Raw genomic sequence first — 22,506 nt, 5'->3', positions numbered from 1 at the left:
AATTGAGAGCTCACAAAGCTACCAATTTGCCATTTTTCATCTCCATTGAAGCTAGTTTTTGGGAACCTTGAGCATACATCCAAATCTTTAGACCCATCTACCAAGCAAGGAGCTAAATCCCATTGGGAGAGTCCATTCATTTGGCTCACATTTCCAATTGGGGTTTCCTCTTTAGTCTCTCATTTATGTTATGGTTTATATGCTAGTTAATGCTTTTGTTTTTTAATAGATTAGTATTACTTGCTAACATATTTCTCATATACACATACATGGACTTTGTAAAAAAAAAAAAAGAAGTAATATTAAAACTCATGTATTATCCCACATTGGCAAGACGGAAGCGTGGAGCAAGGAAGGGATTAAAAGAAAGAGGATAGCTCTCATTTATTCATGCTTGGAAATATCAAAGAAATTGAGAAATTTTCTGGAGATTATGTCTCTATAGTTTGAAGGACGAAATCCCTTCAAGCTGGAAATCTTGACGCCATTGAAAGATATGGTCTTGAGATTCAACATAGCAGCAATCCGAAAAAGCAGATACGAAAAAAGCAGTCCGAAAAAACAAAACCGAAAAAGCAGACTGAAAAAGCGGGTACGAAAAAAGCAGCCCGAAAAGGCAGAACCGAAAAAGCAGGCCGAAAAAGCAATTCGAAAAAAGCAAAGCAAAAGGGGCAGCATTGAAGGAAATTATTACAGCCATCTACAACTAGGTTCTTTGTTCGTATTGCTTTTTACGGTGTTATAAGCTTTCAGCTGTAAGTGTGCATTATACCAGCATTATCATTTTATAATCCATGTAAATGCCAAAGTCTTGGCCATATTTCATGAGCATTGTAATTTTCATTGCAATTAAGAAGATAATAGTTGCTGGTGTCATTTAAGCAATTTAATATCATTATTTATCAGCTAGTTAGTTTGCATACCAACTGTTTGTAAAAATGTCAGTTGGCTGTAGGTGTTCATTTCTCATGCTTAGATCATATATATGCACTGAATATTGTCAAAATTAGTAGCACACTCATGTTAGGTCATTGTGTAGCCCATTGTAATCTTCTAGCACAAGATTCTCATTGATGCAAATTGAAGAAAAAGTCATTTGAAGCTAGCTGAAAATACTATCAGTCATACATCCCTTGCATGTGAATTGTTTGATGAAATTCCTTGAGCTTTCATCAGTTTTTTTTTGAGGGCAGATTTGAGGAGGGTTATTACACTACTCTGCAAAGCATGATATTTTCTAATTTGTTTACATATCAAGATAGAGAATTGCCTGATTTTTTTATCTATAGAACAAAATTATGAATAACCTATTTTAAGTTTTTGAGGCTAACAAAATTATGAAAAAAATTATTTTTAGTTTTTGAGGTCAACAAAATTATGAAACAGTCCAAAGCCAAAGGTGATCTATTTTTTCCTTAAAACCATAGTTCAATGAAGCTTTCTGCTTTTGATGGAAGCACATATGCATTAGAGTGTTGGCATAACATAAAAGAGCTTGTCATCGAAATATAGTATGCAAAGAATACTTTTCTTTATACTTCGAATGTAAAGCCAAATATTAAATTGTGCAATTGCAGATTGACAGGTGATAAGTTGTTTTGAACATTTTATTACGAAAAAGCCTACTAGCAAAAAATAGCCCAGAAAGGTACCCTGGTCTTGATAATCCAGCTTTATCGACAAATATCAAATGCTTGTGTAAACAACAAATTGAAAAATGATTAGACTTCTGTGCAACAGAATAACATATAAATTCAAGAGCTAAACATTTGAGAATTGGCTAAATGAATTCTTATGACCAAAATTAATGGCAGTAATAGTTTTCTAATTTAGAATTAGGTCAGTAGTATTACAAAGAAAGGTAAAATTACCTTGGTCTTGATAATTCACATATCTTGAAACTTCTAAATCACTAATGCCTACTATAAAAGATTATTCATCTTGATTGACAAAAACCGAACACTTGTGAACAAAAAATTGACAAATGATTAAAACATTGAGAAACAGAATACCAATCAAAATTCAGCAACTGGACTTTGGAGCAGTCCATTCAATTCTTACAATCAGAATGTTGGCTAAATTGAGGATAGATGCCAGTTTTACAAAGTGTCTTTAAAAAATCTAAGTTGCATGGGTACCTTCCCCCGCCCCCCCTCCGGACCAAGATAAGTTTGAACTAGTTCGAACTTGGTTCGACTAGGGTCCTCTTTTTTCAGACCTGGTTTGAACCCAGGCGAACCACGTTAAAAAAATCAAACCCAGTTCAAACCCGCTGCCACGGGCGGCATTTAAAGTGTTTTATTTGCAATTTTTTTATAACTTTTTGGCGTCCATGAAACCTAAAAAGCTAAGTTACTGGTACTTCCTCTTTTGCCTTCAGATGCTGGTACGGTACGTATCAAATTCAGATACGTCCATAAAACCCAGTGGAATCGAACAGGATTCAGATTTTTGAAGGCTGAAACACATTTACAATTTTCAACCCATATCCGAACGTTTTTGTGATGACACGGCAACTTGACTACGATTTGAGTTCGATTCTAGGTACTTCTGAACATGATGTGCTTGTTTTTAACCCTTCTTTTCACTTGCAAAAACCCTAAATTCGAATCTGGAAAGTGTTTTACATTTGCTTCTCAATCATTCTTTCGGCTGCAAAACAAAACCCTTTCGTCGGACGGTAGAAGCAGCTGTGAGGACGGGAATCCACTACAATTGTGATGACAACCTGCATTAATCTGTGTCCAAGTCGAGAATTTAGACAGGTATCAAGCTGTGGAAAATCCGCATTTAAAATCTGCGACACGTCCAAGTTCATTCTGCAGCCAGCGTTTAAGTTCATTCGGTATCGGGGTGTGTATTAAAATTATTTATGTTTTGTTTTAAAATTTATTTGATGTTTTAAACTTCAAAACATTATATATAATATGAATTGTATATAATTATTAATATAGTAAGTTTTTAATTTTTTTAATAAATTAAATATAATATTTAAATTTAGATAAGTTTTTTTAATATTCAGGTAGTATAGTGTTACGTAATATTATAATGACTAAAATATTATAATATGTTTTAATATTTATATAATAACATTTGTTATAAATTGTAATGTTATAATCTTAATATAGTTTTAAAATTTATTTGATGTTTTAAACTTCAAAACATTATATATAATATAAATCGTATATAATTATTAATATAGTAAGTTTTTAATTTTTTTAATAAATTAAATATAATATTTAAATTTAGATTGTAAGTTTTTTTAATATTCAGGTAGTATAGTGTTATGTAATATTATAATGACTAAAATATTTTAATATATTTTAATATTTATATAATAACATTTATTATAAATTGTAACGTTATAATCTTAATATATATTCAATATATATTATTTAATATTTAAAATATAATTTATAAATGTTCCAGCGCAATATTTATGGTAGTTAGTTTTGTTTCTACTTTTCAGGCTATATATATATATATATAAATTTTATATGTTTTTTTTATGGACGTACGCAGACGTACCCAAACCCCCCTCCCAAAAAATTGCCGTACCCACGTATCGTACCCATGTATGCGTACCCGTGCCCGTACCCGTACCGGCAACTTAGCTAAAAAGGTGTTATTAATTGGTTTTGTGCCCTCTCATTGTCACTTTATGTTTCTAAATAGGTTATTTTGTCTTGAATAGGTTTGTAAATACCATTGTTGATTTTGCTGCTGATCCCACTGGCCTTAGTACAAGTAATACTGGAGGCGGAGAAGAAGAAGATGAAGATTGAAGAACTTAGAACTAAGAATTCTGAATATTAATAGATTTTCATTCCATTAGTTAAACAATGAACATGAAACTGATACTTGAACTTGATATTTTAAGTGTTTTGAATCTTTGATGTTGAAGTTAATTGAACTATGTTACTATATGATGGTATGATCACTATGATGTGTTACTGTTTATGGTGTTTTAAAGTTTTTGTTGTTTAAATGTGTTTATGCTACTATGCTACATTCTAATTTTAACTCATGCTTCATAAAAATGTGTGTGTGTATATATATATATATATATATTTACATGTTTTTGTACTAACGAACCCAAACCCCTTTCCAAAATTTTGTCGAACTTGCAAACCGGTTCTCAAACTTCGAACTTGGAACTGAACCCGAAGCGGCAACTTAGTAAAAAATTGTGTATCACAACAATATTACACAAAAAAATGTAAATGACATACAAGAAATCACCAATCTGACAGTCTCACAGTCCAGAATGTACAATTTCAGGAATAAACAACATTTTCCAATACAATAATAAGGCACACAACCAAATAAATATAATATTCACTATCCTCAAGAGTAAGCATGGAAAAGTTATTTCGGTCATTTCACTCACCTCTCCTAATTTCCCAGTTATATCCTCAAGGAATCCCTCATCAGGATGGACTACGACCATCTCCCTGCAAAGCAGAGTACAATGAATTGGAGAAAACTACAGAAAATTAAAATAAAAACTTTATCACAGTAACTGTGTCCTCTTTGCCTACTAAGTAGATCACCTGAGAGGTGTTTTCAAAGGCTTATTGTGTCGTTCCCGTATATTTCGAGCCAAATCAATGACAGTTGTCATTCTTGTAACACTTTGTTCAATGTGTTGCTCTCTCTGCAATCACAAAAACAATTTTGAGAATTAAGAGGACCACCATTTGGTGGCGAATTGGCTTAAATGCAGGTTATAATATGCTAACCTAAACAAAACAAAATTATATCTAAGAGCTGTCCAAAAGAAAGTGTAGTAATGAATGTGATACACTCGTATAGAGGAGACCATTATTCATATAACCACACTCATCAAAGCAGCCTAGAACCCAGTGGGAACCTTCAACGTGTGTACATTCTGTACTAATAAGGACTTTACCTGGGCTATTGAGGCCCTCATTTCTATCCGACAATCAATCTGGGACCAGTAATGTCCCAATTTTAATAAAAATGAGTTAGAAAAAGAAGCTTTACCTTTCCTCCAACTTCTGGAAAACTGCAATAATGTATACTTTCCTCTGCTCCAGAATCAAGAACTTTAACCAGATTTTGATACATGGATTCAGTAAAAAATGGAGTGAATGGTGACATAGCTTTACATGTAGTCAGAAGGACCTGCACATCAGACAAAAAAGGTAAGTTAGCTATATAATCCCTCGTTTTTACCTTCAACCATAGGAACTAATTTCACAAGTGACAGAGATTTAATAAATTAATTTAGCCCCATTAGAACTTCAAAATATTCTTTCATTAGACAACAATATTTTTAATCACAATGTAGATAAGATAAATTTATTAATGTCCAACAAGAGACCACAAAAAGGGTCTAAGGGACTGAAAGCTACAAACAGGGAGACTACTAGCAACAAGAACAACGCACGGTGACCAAGGAAAGCAAAACAAGAAGAAACGAGGGGAGGACTACAAGTCCTTCCTCGGCTGAAAGAAATCCGTGATCGAAGGGTATATACAGGTGCAACCAATCCCAAGCCATCTCTGAGTACTGCTGGAGGTAGAGTACTGCAGTCTGGTGAGTATGACCCAGGGTCTCACAGAGTGGACATTTCATGCCTCTGGGGGACACATATGAGTAGAAGTTGTTGATACACTGACCAAAACCTGGCTCTGGGGAAAGAGCAGCTGCAAAGTGTGATCACAGAGCTGAGTAGTCTGATGGAGGTAAAGTGCCAAGCAATGCTGATCGATGTATCTGAAACATACACCTTTTACAACCTTGCAACAAAAGTTAATACCTACAACACAAGAATGTCTCAACATTTTGCATCGACTTGATATTGCTGCATTCAACACAACTGCATCAAATATCATCTTTACAATTTAACCTGTCCAACTGACACAGTTTTAACCATTTTGCTCGTGTAGCTTTTATCATGAACCCTACAATGGGAGAATACTTGGCGGAATTGACTATTAAAGATGATCTTCCAGTATCCCTAACATCCTACTTTTCACAAAAGCATATTCTGCTCCCACACAAACTTTTGCCATCTAAACCCACTTTGATCTCAACAAAATCTATATCCATCCACTTGAAAGACTAATTCACTAAGAAACAAGAACTTAGTTTTTAAATTTTAATAGTCTATGAGACCCTGTTTAAAAGAAAAAAAAATGCATTCATGTCACATGAACAATCTAATCTTCTATAAAAGATCGTTGCTCCTCTCAAATCTGCTAGTCTGATTTTACACAACAAAACCTCGATACTTTATAACCTTGTTCATTAATTTTGCAGATGTGACTATTTGGTAAGGTTTGGAATTTTAGTGATATGATGAGACAACTCCGTATAGGAATTGGTTTGCTCTTCACCTCTGAGGATGCCAAATGCATGTGCCTGATATATATTAATCAGATAGTTCTCCCAACAAGATTAGCTTCTTTCTCAGTTGTTGATATAGAATCATTTTTATGGTTGTAATTTTCTCGTAGTATTGAGGTAGTAGATTTTGGCAACATAGATCATCTTGTACACAAAAGGACAAAAGAAAATATATGAATGTACACATACACATGGTTCATTAAGAATGATCTTTCATTAATAGTAGGATGGCACATATGCTATCCTTTTGAAATAAACTTCGGCAATTTCCATTAAGATCCATCCACTAGGAAAAACACTTCTTCTTTGAAGGAAAGGTTGATTGTGAGAGATTTTTCAATAATAAAAAAATTTCAGCGAAGGTTGTGTAGTTTGACCATGTGCTTTTTGTTGTAATTCAACACTGATTGTTTGAGTTTAAAATTCATTCTACAGATGTTCTTCTCATGTCAATGTTTTCATCTCCTTATTCGACCGTGTGCCTTTTGTTGTAATTCAACATTGATTGTTTGAATTTAAAATTCATTCTACAGATGTTCTTCTCATGTCAATGTTTTCATCTCCTTACCAATAAATGACTACCAATCTCCAGATTGCAAAAAATATGGGAACAGGCCCACTTCACAACTGGATCCAATAAAAAAAAATTGGTTCCTCTCCCGTGTCTGACATCTTTTGCTATGGGTTTCATCCTTCATATAGCATATCTACATAGCCTTTAGGTATGGCACGAGTCATATCCTTCTTTCACCATATTCTTTGTCCTATTTGACTTTCTTAGTTCTTGTAGCTATGGTATATACTCTATATAGCCCACTTCATGCAAAACCTTCACTTATGGCACAATATTGCAAAAAGCATACAGATTATATATTGCTCTATACTCTCTATATAGCCCGCTTCATGCAAAGCCTTCACATATGGCACAATATTGCAAAAAGCATACAGATTATATATTGCTAGGATGCCAGGCATTTTAGAAGTCACTAAAATTCTGTACTTTTCAACTTTCCTATTTAAAAAACACTATAGAGAACTTTCGAATTCTATCAAAATTCACCTCAGAACTCAACAGATCACATAAACAGAAAAATTATAATTTGGGATTTTATATCAAGCTGAGAAAACTGAAAAGCATTACAAAAAGTTTTCAGTTCTATGTTCTCTATGTTTCATAGAAAATGGAATCAACTCCAAAAATGTAAAACCATAGTCACTCGACTGGTACGGCTATTTTTTCAGTAATAGAAAATGGGATTACTTGGAACTGTCATTTATTTATATAATTTAATAATTTCCAAGAAATATCATAGCATAGAGCTTTGAAAACAAGAACAATGGAAAGTTTTAAGTATGAACATTAAAACCATTGAATCAAAATATCAAATTTGAAATTTGAAATACTAATAAGTTGTTGAAGTTTGCCGCTGCGATAGAGATCTTCATCTCTGATTTTAAGAGATAGAAATATGTTTGTTATGACCATTATGGTCATCTACAGCTGAAAGAGATAGTTGTGATTATATTTAAGTTAATTTTATGCAAAAAGACACGTGCCATACGTCATGCAAAGAGGTATGTGTATGGAAATATTAAGGGTCTTAATTTTGGGACTCAATGAGACCTTTGTGTGAAAGATGAAGAGTCTTATGTTATCTATTTATACGATTGCTTGATCTTTTGTAAATCAATCAAGTGAAAGCCTTGTACTATGAACATTTCTTGATCAGTAAAAGAGATATTTCGCTGGTGTGGCTGGGCTTTTCCCTTAAGTGAAAGGGTTTTCGCAAGATAAAAGTACCGAGTCTTTTGCATTTTGTTTATGCTCTTTTATTGTGGTTTATCTGTCTAGGCTAAAAACTTAACAATAGTAATATTGTGTCATATACAATCAAATAATTCAAAACTCACACTGCAAACAAATAAAAAATAAAATGTTTTATTCATAGTTACACCACCCTGGGGAACGGGGAGATGCCGGGATGAAGGGACAAGTTGCTGAGCAGGGGGACCACAGGGGCCTCAATTTTGGGATAGCGGTGGGTGATGGGATGGGAGGTTTGTGTATCTACTATATACCACAAGCTAGTTCTGAAAAGATGTATAACACTGACAATATAAGACATAAAGATGTAAAATTAAAAATAGTAATTTTCTAAAATTTAAATGCTTGAACATTGCATTGTGATTTAACATTGAAGTATAAATATTAGAACTTTAAATACTTGAATTAGAAAAGCCAAATAATAATAGTTATAGATATCAAAATTTCAAAAGTATCTCGTCAATCATCATAAAGATGATTACATTGAGCAAATGCCAACTTAATTTCAATATGATATTCAATGTTCATAGAAAAGCCAAATAATAACAGTCATAGAAATCAAATTTTCAAAAGTATCTCGTGAATCATTGTAAAGATGATTACATTGAGCAAATGCCAACTTAATTTCAATATGATATTCAATGTTCATATATCAAAACAAGTATAAACTACAAAATCAAAATGCCAAGGGCCAAAGCTTAAAATGTAGTGAAGGAGGAATCTAATCATCCCTTGAGAGGTCAGCAAGTTCGTCATCATCAAAACTATCAGACTCTCCAAGGTTAAAAAACAACCACTATAATTTAAGTGAAATGTTTTATTTTATTTTTAAAATTGCATTTTCTTTTTTGTTGAGAAGTTAGATGTTTGACCGTCCCCGTTTGAGGGGTTGAGGGACACATCCCCATCCCCATGTCCCCTTAGGAGAGGTCGAGATGTCTCCCTGTCTCCTCTGCGATGACAACCATTTGGTGGGGTCATTGGAGACATCGAAACGTCTCCCTACCCTCGATGCCTCCTCATCTCTAGGACGTGGGACTTTTTTCGGGGATAAGTGTCCCAATGTTACTCTAGTTTTATTTTTATTACTTTTTAATACGCTTTCTCCTCCACAAATGCGCGGGAGACGTCAAAATTCATGGTGAGAGACTTTAATATGAAGTCTCCACCCAAATTTGAAGTATCTAGCAACAAGCAAGGTCTCAGAGACGCATCTCCATCTTTGAGACGTGTCTTGGAGGGGGAGATACGTCTTTAAGTGTAATGTCCCCATTTGTTGCCAGCATCAAAATTTCAGGGATTAGCCTAATATTGGATCCTCGTAGGCTAATGACAATGGTTAAAGGGTCTTCTGAGGACTGATTCATCTCCAACATTCAGGAATTTATGGATTTGGCCTCCATTTGATATCATTTGGACTCCATTTGCCATACTTACTATGTATAGAAAGTCAGGAGTAATAAAGATGGACCCTTTCTATTTTTTAAAAGTGTATTTGGTCACATGGGGAATTATGAGGAGAGATTCCTATTTCAGACGACATGGCAATCAAACAAGTATTTCAAGAGATATTAAAGTTCAAGTGACTTAAGTGATTTATTTAAATATTTTAATGTTATTATAAAGTTATAAAGTAACTTATAATAATAAAGTCACTTTAATATCTAGGATACTGATTCGTCCCCTGCAGGCTAGGCTTCCGCACCCGATGTGGATGAATGCCAGATGCATTTGGAAGACCTGTGGATGCTGGCCGGAAGCCAACCGCAGCGCTTCCAGACGCATCTTTGAGCATCCGCGGGCCATAATTGTTATAAGGAGGATGGTGATATTGCAAATGGTCATCGATTAATGTAGAGGAAGAACAATTATTGTTAGTTCAGAAGAGGTACCAAGCAAGAATGCACGCCTGATCCAAGGTAAGCCTTCATTGGTGAATGGGGTATTTAAATCGAATTGAAGAGTAAGGGAGGGAAAGTAACACTCAGAACCACCAACAAGGACTTCACATATCGGTACAAGAGCATGTTTAACCATCAGACAATAAGGTGGTTTGAATGTATTTATTCTTAATTGACACGAGTTGATTGACATATGGAAAAACAAAAATATTCTTTCTGAACATTTAACGTGTTTGGGTCTTTGGTTACGAAAACAGTAAAAGGACGACTTTGGTTGTCTTTTTATAATATTTCCTCTTCCTTTCCCTCCAATCGCAGCACTCATGGGTAATTTTTCATGCCTGAGAACATCAACCACAATAGTGATTCTGCCTTGAAGCTGCTAAGAGGAAATGTCCTTTGGAATTGGACTTAACATATCGATACAAGAGCATGTTTAAACATCAGACAATAAGGTGGTTTGAATGTATTTATTCTTAGTTGACACAAGTTGATTGACATATGGATAAACAGAAATATTCTTTCCGAACATTTAACGTGTTGGGGTCTCCGGTTACGGAAACAGTTGTGGGGAGAATTCCAAAGGACATTTCCTCTTAGCAGCTTCAAGGCAGAATCACTATTGTGGTTGATGCTCTCAGACATGAAAAATTACCCACGAGTGCTGCGATTGGAGGGAAAGGAAGAGGAAATATTATAAAAAAGACAACCAAAGTCGTCTTTTTACTGTAATGGAAGATATTCAGCAGTCAATTAAGATATTCAAGCAGATATATATATATATATATATATATATATACGTTTCCTTCCGCATCCCGTATCCGCTTCCGGAATCCACATCCGAATCAGTAACTTAGTTTAATATTATTAAGTGCAAATATAAAGTTACTTTATGATTTAAAGTCACTTTATGACAAAAGTAACTTAAGTGACTAAAAGACGAAATTGGCTTTTTATCCCAAATTGCCTAGTTGTTTGTGTCTTCCCTCATATTGAGGTTATAAAAGCGTGGAGCTACATTGGGATTGACACCATGAAAATATGATATTGACCAAATACAAATGGTTGCTTAAATGTGATTGGTTATCTTAAGGACGAAAACCCTTAAGAAGATTGTGGAGACTGGATGTAGCCCCAGTTTCGCTTTGAATATTACCAGAATCAGGTACGCATATACAGATTTGATATACTGTCTCGGTCAAGTCTGTTCCAGTAGGAAAAAGGTTATTGGTGAAACCTCTTGCTGGCCGTAGGGACAATCCTCGATTCAGTATCGAGTGTGGGGACTGCTGTGACAGTCTTAGAAACAGATAATGTTATAGTCTCCTCCAACGTACAGAGTTATTAGCAGATGATTACAGTATAACTGAAAAAATAGCAGGACAGTCAACTGCGAGGGAACTAAGAACAGAAGTTATTCAGGTCAGGGTTAGTCCACGTTCAGGTGACAGTAAAGGAGTGTGGCATTGATATCCAACATGTTATTACTGATCTGAAGTCTTCAACGCGATCAAGCAATCAATAGCTGCGGGATAGTGGAAGTCAGGGGTTCTTGAGGACGTTCATTCTCAGGAATTACATCCCTTCCTCACTGTTGAGACTACACACAACCAGAAAGATTTGGTTTGGTTCAAACTTTAAAGGCAAAATCTGCTTGTGATTCATTTTGAGTGTCATTGTGCAATGAGGACTCAAATCTTAAATTGGTGTTAGGATTAGAAAGGCAATGGCTGTGATAGTATTTTAACGAGTCGACCAACTTCTGGAAGTGTATGCTTGCATATTAGCTGTGATACATGATACTATGAATGTCGTACAAGCTGGAGTTGTCACCTAGATGTTGTACAGGTTTCAGAAGAGTTACAGCAGTACCATTATAGCCATAAATAGGACATGAGGAAGTTGTTGTAAGGCAACCATCAACAACAGTGGCAATGTTGGACCTGCAATCTGTTTGAGAGTCATTTACAGCCATCATATTGCTGCCATTACGCTGTTCTAGAGCCATGATGTGTAGTGCAAGTTCCAACCAGTCCTTGGAGTAGCTAAATCAGGGTTCAGAGGCTCTACACATGTTAGAGAAGTTCTGAAGCTGTTCTAATGTTGCAACATCAATCATTGTTTTTGGTATGTAAGAAATAAGCACCAACATTCATTTGAAAGGCATTACTATGACTGCTTAATCTGAAAAGTTATTACTGTTGTTTACCAGTAAATAAATTACAGTAAACTTCTACGAATTTGTATTGAATGTCGTATCTATTTTGTAAAAATATTGTTACATGACACTTCCCTTGATTCTTGAACTAAACTACTTAGTAAACACCAACATCATCACTCTCTCCTACTTCAGCCTACAAAATCAGTCTGTAACTAAGTTTCCAGATTGCTCACAAACTGTTTGACAAAATTCAGAACTGCTGAAAGATAAACTTTTTAAGAGCAATAAAGGGGGCAGGTCATTACACTAAGTGACTTTGTGTAAAATATAACATTTTGCTAGGTGGCACTTGCTGATTCTCGTGCCTCGCACTTTTGTTAGTTTCTCTGACTCCAAGATAGAACTCATTTCTGCTATTCTATGCTCCTTATCTCTTTATTTTGGGAATTGTCTATATTGACTAATCCTTATTAACAACAATTTTCACAAGCAGACATTTCTTTCGTGATTATATCATGCACATTAGTAACAGTCACATAAAAGGTAACACAAAGCACAGAAGTATCTCCAAGCTTTGCTAATACTAGACCAACAAGATGCTAAGACATCAATTTTCGCTCATGCCTGTTTAACTTTGGAACTTTCTTTTACTTCTCAAAATACAGATCCAAATCAAATTTTGTCTTCTCTGCATGTTTCCATTTCAAAATCAATGAAACATTATTGTTGAAAGGATAAACATGATAACATTTTTTACTTCAAGAAAAATAAATCCTAAATTAAATGATGCACAATTGTTAACTTGGTTTATGAAAAAAATTGCTAACTCAGTTGATAAAATTTCAAGCATTGATAAAATCTATCACAGAATGGTTCATAGTACAAAAAGTGATGTTCTCACATGGTAAAGAGTTGAAAGTGCCATTCTGCAATCCTCTTCTCCTGTTCGTCCTTTCAATCGCTTACGGTTAAATCGTACATAGATATTAGTTAAGTTGTCAATGAACTTCAGAAGGTAAGGTACAACCTGTGTAAATGTTCATAAATAAAGTGAATAAACTCATAACTAATCTTTAACTCCACTAACATCAAAAAGTTTCCTAATTTAGACCTTAAACCACTAACTAAACTAGCATGCAAATATATTAAAAGAGCTCAAATAATATGGTGCTAGCTTCAATGGATCAACATCCAAAAATTAAAAAGAGAAATCTCACTGTGTACAGACGATAGCTATCCATCTCCTGCCGCACAAATTGAACAAGGCTCTCACTGGCCGAATTGATCCACTGATCAAGCACATTAAGTGATGCTTGCAATTTACTATGCTCGACGGGCCTAAAAACATTCAGACCTTCAACCTCAAGCCTACGTGCATTCTGAACTAAGAATCTATAAGACTTCAATATTTCTAATGTTCCAAAAGGGAACATTACAGATTTGACTAAAACATATGCACTGTATTGCACTGCTCGTAACTGGATTAGTGTGCTACATCCACGAGATACTGGGGCTACGTTCAGCCTCTCGAATCTTCTCAAGGAATCTCACCCTTGAGAAAACCAATCACATTTAAGCAACCTGCTTATATTTTGAATAATATCACATTTCATGGTGTAAATCCCAATGTAGCTCTTTGTTTTGATTACCTTGATATGAGGGGAGATACCCACAACTAGACAATGTGGGATAAAAGTCATTTTCGTCTTTTAGTCACTTAAGTTACATCTATTATAAAATGACTCTAAAGTCATAAGGTAACTTTATAAATCAACTTTACAAAATAAAGTGACTTAACTATAGGAAGCTCCCCACTTAAATATCTCCCTAACGAAATGAAATAGGATCCTATGATTGGCTGGCATTCTCAGAATAAATGTCGTTAGCCTATCCGGATGGAAAGATAGACCAACAAGGCGCCAGAAAGCCTAGCACGGAGAAGGGGACATTACAGGGAGTCAACAAAAGACATGGATGTGGTCCCGTGTAGAAATTTGTTTGCCAATAGAAAACTTATTGTTGGACCTAGGGCACACAAGACAAAGGAATGATGTTGTGAGTGATACCCTCTTCCCTCTATAACATAATTGTAGATCAAAATACCTTGGGACTGAGCTCCCTCATAATTCAATATTGCAGTTGCTTGCTATAGCCAAACAAAATAGTCGCAGATAGTAATTATACATTCATGAATATAACATATGATCTTTAACAGCAAACAAGACTTCAGAACTTATGTTGAATGAAACTGAAATACAGTTTGACCTTAAGCACCAGCAATAAAAGATTGCCCAGAATTTATACTAGGCTCCAAGGTACAATCAATTTATTAATACCCAGTGTTGTGAGTCAGTGATATTAATCAATCAGTATTCAAGCATATCAGGAGAGTGCAGTGCACAGACACTATCAAAAAACCACCCTTTTGGAAGAACCAGGTTTTCGTCCAGCTTCTGTCAATTCCTAAAGGTTTTCATCTTCACAAAGCACAAAACATTTATAAAATACAAACCATGCTGACTTCCTTTCACCAACTTCCTTATAAATGATTCCAAGAAGAATCTAGAGCATTACGAAGACCTGACCCATTTTTTGTACAACTTTATTTAGTTAGGTGGCATTTTATTGTATTTTAGTATTATTTAATTAATAGTAAGTCATCATTTAAATATTTCATTTATTGAAAACTTAATAAAAATCAATTTAATAAATGTTACCTTGGAAAATTGGGGACATTACAATTCTTCTAGCCTAAACATTGCTTATCATCAAGCAATTCTTCTGAGCCGCTAGAATCTCAAATCAGTCATACGAGAAGCACTATATCACACTGTTGTTCCACTCTAATGTAATCAACATTATTGAAATTTACAACTCTATCATGCAAAAGTATTCCTATCATTATGCTTATCAACTCTCCTTCCAACAATGTCTCATCATAATGCCACCACTCCATACTCATGTTGTAGGATGATGGTGTATACTCATGTTTGTATAACCATCTGTTCTACATACTCCAATCTGCTCATCATGGACGCATAATAGGTTGTAAGGTCGTGATAAAAAACATACCTAAGAAATCACTTCCATCTACATTCTCTTAGCACCTTGGGGAATCAACTGGTAAGATTGTTCCTTTATTCACCTCATGATACAATGTTGTGATCATCCTTGCTGCTGGTGCTTGCAATGAATCATTCGCCTAGGCCTTGAGATTTATTTTTTTCTCTTCTACCATGAACTCCAACACCATCTATGAAATGTATCACCCAAGAGAATGCAACCATTGAATTCCTAATATGACATTGTAATCAACAATATCTGTCATATAGAAACCGTTGACATAGTCATCAAACCCAATTTTCCTGTGGTCTAAATGCCTAACACCTTAGAAGCTCTTGAAAATAAAGTTGTGATACCAAGCAATAAGGCTATGGTATCTTTCTCCTCGTTGTCACTTTTTCAAGTATCATCAACAGCATCATCAATATCAAAATTAACTTCAAAATAATGCAATTGACCTTTACCATGAAATCTATGAACATGCACCTATGGCTCCTTACAAGTGAAGCACAACTTCTGCCTACACAAAATCCCTGCACACAAAATCCATCTTATTATCTTCCTTACTTGGCTTGGGTGGAACTTTGGGCTTCTCATTAATTTCTTTTACTTGTACTCATGATTAAAGTTGTTCTTAGTCATTGAGTCCTCAGAATCAAAGGCTATTGTTATGGCATGTTGTAAGGAATTTGAATTAAATGACCTTACAAATGCCTTGAGTGGTTCAGCTAAGCCTTGAACAACTAGAACAATTAGTTTTCTATCTATTACATCCAAAACCATTAATGCTAGCCTTTGAAATTTTGCTAGAGAATCCTTCACCTTGCCCTCTTCTATCAATCATGCTAGGCCTTTCAAGTGAATTTTTGGATCTGTCCTATCAAACCCCTCAATCAACCTTTAACTGAATTCTTCTACAGTGAAAATAAGATCATGCCCTCCAGTTACCATTTACCACCATTTTTGAGCTATGCCCTCCAAATGCAAGGTAAAAAACTTAATAGCCTCCTCTTTATGCATGGGAATCAAAGAGAAGTATGCACTAATTTATCAGCCATGACCTTCGTAGTACCACTTGACCCATCAAAAATATTTCGGACCGTGATCTTTCCCAAACAAGGTTGAACAACCTTCCTCTCATACCATTTCCTCATATGCCCTCCTCCAGCTTTTTGTCCACAATATTCGATGAAAGTTGTCATTGTTAAATGCTACTCAGAGCATGGTATTTAGCATGAAGGTGATCCATCTCGCTCATTTGATGAAGTTGGCTTCTTGCAACATCTTCATCTATTAGAAATTTCACGCTAAACGATTTAACTGAAATTATTTCTCCTTTTGCAACTAACAATCCTTCACTAAAATTGCTCCCTTCGCTGCTCTCATTCAAGCGCCTATCACCATTTTGTTTCACTTCTCTTAATGTTTCAAACATGTTAACATGTAGCTCTTTAGATCTCTTGAAGAATGTATTAGCGAAATCCTCATCTCCATCCTCCGTGTTGTTGCCTTTCTTCCATAGTAACACGGGGACGCATCCCCCCCCTTTTTGCCTGATGTTTCAAAGACTTCAACGCACCAGAGACTTGGGGACTCTGTCTCCCCGTCCCCAGTGGTGCCACTAGATTCCGCCACCTCCACCAAGGATGGGGGACATCCTGATATTCACTATTTGCAGATTCAACTATTTATGTTTAATGTTCGATGTTCCAATTCAATGCAATGTTCAATTATTCACTCTTTTACATCTTTATATCCTATATTGCAATACATATTTTCATAACTAGCATTTTTAAGTACCATATGCATAGATATATTCACCCCTCTTGTCCCCCACCGCGGTCCCCCCACCATCCCCCCGCCATCCCCAAATTAAGGCCCCTCTGGCCCCCCGTCCCAAAAACTTGTCCCCTCGTTTCGCCGTTCCCCCGTCCCCCAGGGCAATGTAACTATGTTTCTTCTTTCTTCTTTCCTTGTTGTAGCTACCTTTGACTTCTTTCACTCATCAAATGACCCCCAATCTAACCACTTAAAGATACTCTTCCTTATATGCCAAATTTACACATAAAAATACCGTGTGACTCAACTCCTCAAAATTCAATACTATAGTTACATGTTTTAACCAAAAAAACAAAATATTTGCATGCAATAATCAAACATTTGTAAATATAACATATGACCCTTAATAGCAAACACAACTTTGGAACTTATGTTGCATGAAACCACAATATAGTCTCACCTTGAGCACCAACAATAAAAGATTGCCAAGAATTTATAATAGGCTCTATTACGATAATAGATAGTTTCAATTCCTATTTAATGGCTATCATAGTTTCAATTTCTATTTAATGGCTATCTATTGTAATCTATTGTAAATATTAGAATCTTTCTAATATTTAGTTAGCTCTTAAGTAATTGGTAGTTAATTGTTAGGTAAAATAGAATGTTTCTATTCTTGACGATCATTTCCTAAAACAAGATCCTTTATTCTTTCTTATATATTGATCTATTGATCACTATTAAGAACAAACAAGTATTTATCCAATTACTTACGGTATCCTAAGTTGTTGGTTCGTATTCTGCTTCGTATGCGGGTTTGCCATTTGCTTGATATTTTTTGGGCTGGGTTTGGTTCATTTTGGGTTCATTCATACAAGATTTTTTATTTTAAAAGAAAAATTATATATATGCAAACATATGCTGCAGCAAATAAGTTTATACACCACAATGCTAATATTAAAGCAATTTAGCAACATATACCACCATATATATTCAAGATTTAGTTCGAATAGCATGAAAAAATGTTAAAATACACCACTATATCAATGTTTCCGTTCAAAAATAGTAATGCCAACATTACTAATCAGTAATCAGTAATCACTATCAGTAATGTGATATTAAAGCAATTTAGCAACATATACCACCATATATATTCAGGATTTAGTTCGAATAGCATGACAAAATGTCAAAATACACCACTATATCAATGTTTCAGTTCAAAAACAATAATGCCAACATTACTAATCAGTAATCACTATCAATAATGTGATCAAAAATCATCAAAGAATTCCTCATCATTAAAAACTTGTAGATTAGAAACACAATTAGTGCCACTAACATCAATAGTCTCAATAGTAGCCTCAAGATCAGCTTTAACATCACTATGTATCTCATCATAATGTTCACCATCATCAATTGCTAGTGCATCAAAGTGGGATTCCATAGACTCTGGTTCAACATCCTATTGTTTTGCCTCCCCTTTTTTGTAGGTATTTTCTCTGAGTTGTGAGCCTTCTTATGCTTGAGTTTAGTCAATTGTGTTTTAATGAGTGGATAAAGGAGTATGTGCTCCAATTCCTCTCAAATGATGATCTAGCAACCTATCAAGATTTACAAATTTGAAATTAGAGTTTTGAATATTTATGAACAAGAAATTACAGACAAGAATCTTAAGATTAAAGAACTTACCTATTATAAAATTTTGATGGCAACGAACTGCAAGAGTTGGTACATTTGTCCATGAAAATACCACCATTTATGAGCATTAGCATTGTTCGTGTCTTCAAGAGCATCAAGACGAGAATCATCAGTGCTCGCAAAACTCATAAATTCAGACCTCACTACAGGTCGTAGGTGCTCTAGAAAGAGTCTTCGAAGGGCTGCCTTGTACCCTTCAGAAACTTTAGGATCTCTGTATAGAGCAACTCTAGTGGTGCTCCCCTTGAGGACAGCTTGACTATAGAACCTGAAGGTCGATGCAAAGGCAAGTAGATGCAAAGGGGTAGTCATTTTATTCCATCTCCCTATCATGATTACATTTAGCCCCTTGAAGAACTTTTCATCAGGGTCTTTCTCTTTCTCATATATGATGGCTCTAATATCTTCAATCATGGAATCGATACCATCATATACCTCACCCAAGCAAGGCCTATCCATGTCGGTGTATCAGATCGTGCTCAATATAGGCTCAATGAACTTTAGAAGGTAATAAGCACAATCCCACCAAGAGCTTTGTAATATCCTTTCCTTAATGACAGTTGCCCTTTTACTATTAGATTGCCTCCATACGCTCCAATTAGCATTGGTTACCATTCTAGACAATGCCTCTTTCACTTTGACAAGGCATCTGAAAACAATATTGTTGGAGGCAAAACGGGTCTCAACAACCTATTTTAAGATCAAAGCAATAGTAGATTAAAAATTTAAAATCAAGTAATCTATTTAAATTTAAAGACAAAAAGTTTACTAAACTAAGATGACTAGATTTCTAAACATATTTAAATTCTAAACAATTGAACTTACCTTCAAGATATCCAATTTCGAGAATTGTCTAAATATGGCTTATGTCATATGGTGGTTTGTGACAAACATTTGGATATCTTGTGCCTTTTCATACATTTGTTTTATCCACTCAACCTTAGTGCCAAATTTTTGCAGCATTAGGCTCAGTAAGTGCTAAGCACAAGGTGTCCAAAAAATGTGTTTGTACCGCTCAACCAATAAGCCGGCAGCCTTACAATTCTTGGCATTGTTGGTTACTACTTGAACAACATTTTGAGGCCCAACTTGCTCAATGCCTTGGATGAGAATGTTTGCAATGAAAGGACCGTCCTTTACCTGACCTTCACAATCAACAGCTCTGAAGAACATTTCACCTCTTATAGACTCTACAATAACATTCACCAAAGGACAGTTCCTTGCATTTTTCCAAACATCCGATACTATTGTGACACCTATTTTGGTCCATGAATCCTTGATGGGCAGCATGGCAGCCTCTACACAGGTCATCTCATCATCAAGTAAAGGGGTGCGTATCTTCTCATAACCACGGCCCTTGAACCTTGTCAAAGCCTCATTAATAGCTCTCACCATGTTGGTGAGCGAACAACATTAAATGACAATCCATTTGCATATACACACCTCCCTATGGCTTCATCGACAATGCCTCTACCTTCATTTTGAAACGATGCTTCCAATGGTCTCACGGCTTTCTTATTTACAACCTATTGTTGAGGAGAATGTAAGAATGGATGACCCTCAGCCAGTGGTTCATTGGTAACGGAAGTTGAAGACATAGATGACATTTTCCTTTTCTTTGAAGGCCTACCAATTTGCAACGAATGAGCAGCACTTGCCCTCCTAGCAGCTTCATCTGCTTGCTTTTGTTCTTGAATGTATTAGTTCACAATGTGGTTTGGAAGGAGTGTTTTTTAGTAGCCTTTCGTTTACTCTCGGTTTCACTGTACAAAATTTAATGTCTTTCTAAGGACTAAAGCACGGATGTGCTTTCACTCTACCATAGGAACTACTTGATTCCTTTTTGCAATGGCTGCAAATCCATACACAACCTCCTCCACCTGGCATTGGTTGAAGTATTTCCACATATTTCCATAATGGGGAGCATCTATCGATTTTGAAGTGGGTGTTTTCGATGCCAAAACCACTTGCAGCTATTATGTAAATCTACAAAGAACACACAGCCATTATGAGTATGAAGAAATAGTTTTTTAGCAACAAAGAAGAGTTTCACTGTGTGAAAATTTAAAATTTTAATACTTGACATTGTGTTATTTGCAATGTTACTATAATTTTAACCTTATACAAAACTAGAAATGGTTTCCATTTGCATTCAAAGCATACTTTTAATCCTGTCTTACAAAAGCTTTGTTCTAGTGATGGTGCTTTAAATAATTTAAAATGGTTATTCTTTGCTATGCTCTAAAATAGAAGTATTAACTTTTGTTATGTAACAATAAAATCTGCAAAAATATTTAAAATGTGTTGTTAATTGTATTTACATATAGGTATATCTGCGACTATGTATATGCTCCAAGTCTACGTTTCTATCTCTATCTGTAGCGCTAACTCCTTCCTTGTATCTGCGGCTGTGTATTGCTAACTCATTCCTTGTATCTGCATCTATAGCCTAAATGCCCTTCAATCTTCCCATCATGAAAGAGGAATGTCTTAGTCGTCACATATGTCTCAGTTGTCGCATAACAGGAATGGCTACATTTTACTATTTTAACTTAGTTGATTCAATGTCAGTCATCACTTTAGGGCTAAGTCGACTGACATGGCAATCAAAATAAATTAAAAAACTCAGAAACAATCCCGCTAAAGTCAAAATTCGTCTTGAATTCGCTCGACCGTGGTCAAAGTCGTTCCAAGTGCAAAAATAAACAACGAATTTCGTTGGCACATGTGGCAAATTCATCCAAGGTCCCATGGATCAAATTTTCAGCGAATGCATCAAACTGTGAGCAAATTTATAGTAAATTTGAATTGCATACGACTTGGAATCAAATCGACTAGCGATTTTCCTTGGGAAACAACGAATATAGCAACTTAGCTGGTATCATAGCAAATACTTCTAAAAAATCTTTTTTTTTTGTTTTTTGAAGAACGATTTATTGCTGCTGGTTGGACATCATTTTGTTGTGTTTGGCACCATCTAGGGTTTCTAAAACCCTTAGTATCAAATCCACAACCAAAATCTGCACTTTTTCCTAGCTCTTTTGAAGACTTGTACGATTTTTTCCAAAACCCTAAATTTTTGTACCTATAGAAGAAAAAAAAACTATAGATTCTTGATGGGTTTTTCAAGAGCTCAACTGGGTTGTGGTTTGTTATTCTAGGTGTCTTGATTTTCATGCCACAATTTTTGAGCCAACAAATCCAAAATTCTGGGTTTTTCAAGCTCTCTTATAGGCACCTCTTCATTTTTTTTGGGTCTTCCGATTTGTTCCCTCGAAGTACTTACCTTTACAGTAATTTTGAATTGCATACGACTTGGAATCAAATCGACTAGCGATTTTCCCTGGGAAACAACGAATATAGCAACTTAGCCGGTATCATAGCAAATACTTCTAAAAAATCTTTTTTTTTTGTTTTTTGAAGAACGATTTATTGCTGCTGGTTGGACATCATTTTGTTGTGTTTGGCACCATCTAGGGTTTCTAAAACCCTTAGTATCAAATCCACAACCAAAATCTGCACTTTTTCCTAGCTCTTTTGAAGACTTGTACAGTTTTTTCCGAAACCCTAAATTTTTGTACCTATAGAAGAAAAAAAAAACTATAGATTCTTGATGGGTTTTTCAAGAGCTCAACTGGGTTGTCGATTTTCATGCCACAATTTTTGAGCCAACAAATCCAAAATTCTGGGTTTTTCAAGCTCT

The 22,506-nt window shown here is 35.2% G+C and overlaps 1 protein-coding gene across 1 annotated transcript in view; it reads right to left on the bottom strand.

Moving 5' to 3' along the window:
- Positions 1-22,506, bottom strand: part of LOC149564133 (isoleucine--tRNA ligase, cytoplasmic-like) — a 108,933-nt gene that overhangs the window by 56,130 nt on the left and 30,297 nt on the right. The window contains exons 5-11 of the mRNA XM_089828297.1: positions 19,816-20,166; positions 18,838-19,071; positions 13,481-13,796; positions 13,165-13,290; positions 5,008-5,148; positions 4,554-4,657; positions 4,391-4,454 (exon numbers count right to left, since the gene is read on the bottom strand). Coding sequence (XP_089684423.1) covers positions 4,391-4,454; positions 4,554-4,657; positions 5,008-5,148; positions 13,165-13,290; positions 13,481-13,796; positions 18,838-19,071; positions 19,816-20,166 — 1,336 coding nt within the window. The remainder of the gene's footprint in view (positions 1-4,390; positions 4,455-4,553; positions 4,658-5,007; positions 5,149-13,164; positions 13,291-13,480; positions 13,797-18,837; positions 19,072-19,815; positions 20,167-22,506) is intronic.

This window comes from Cupressus sempervirens, chromosome 4 (assembly GCF_028749045.1).
Source record: "Cupressus sempervirens isolate cs-2001-9-10 chromosome 4, ASM2874904v1, whole genome shotgun sequence".
Taxonomy (NCBI): domain Eukaryota; kingdom Viridiplantae; phylum Streptophyta; class Pinopsida; order Cupressales; family Cupressaceae; genus Cupressus; species Cupressus sempervirens.
This window is presented reverse-complemented; position numbering and strand designations above follow the sequence as displayed.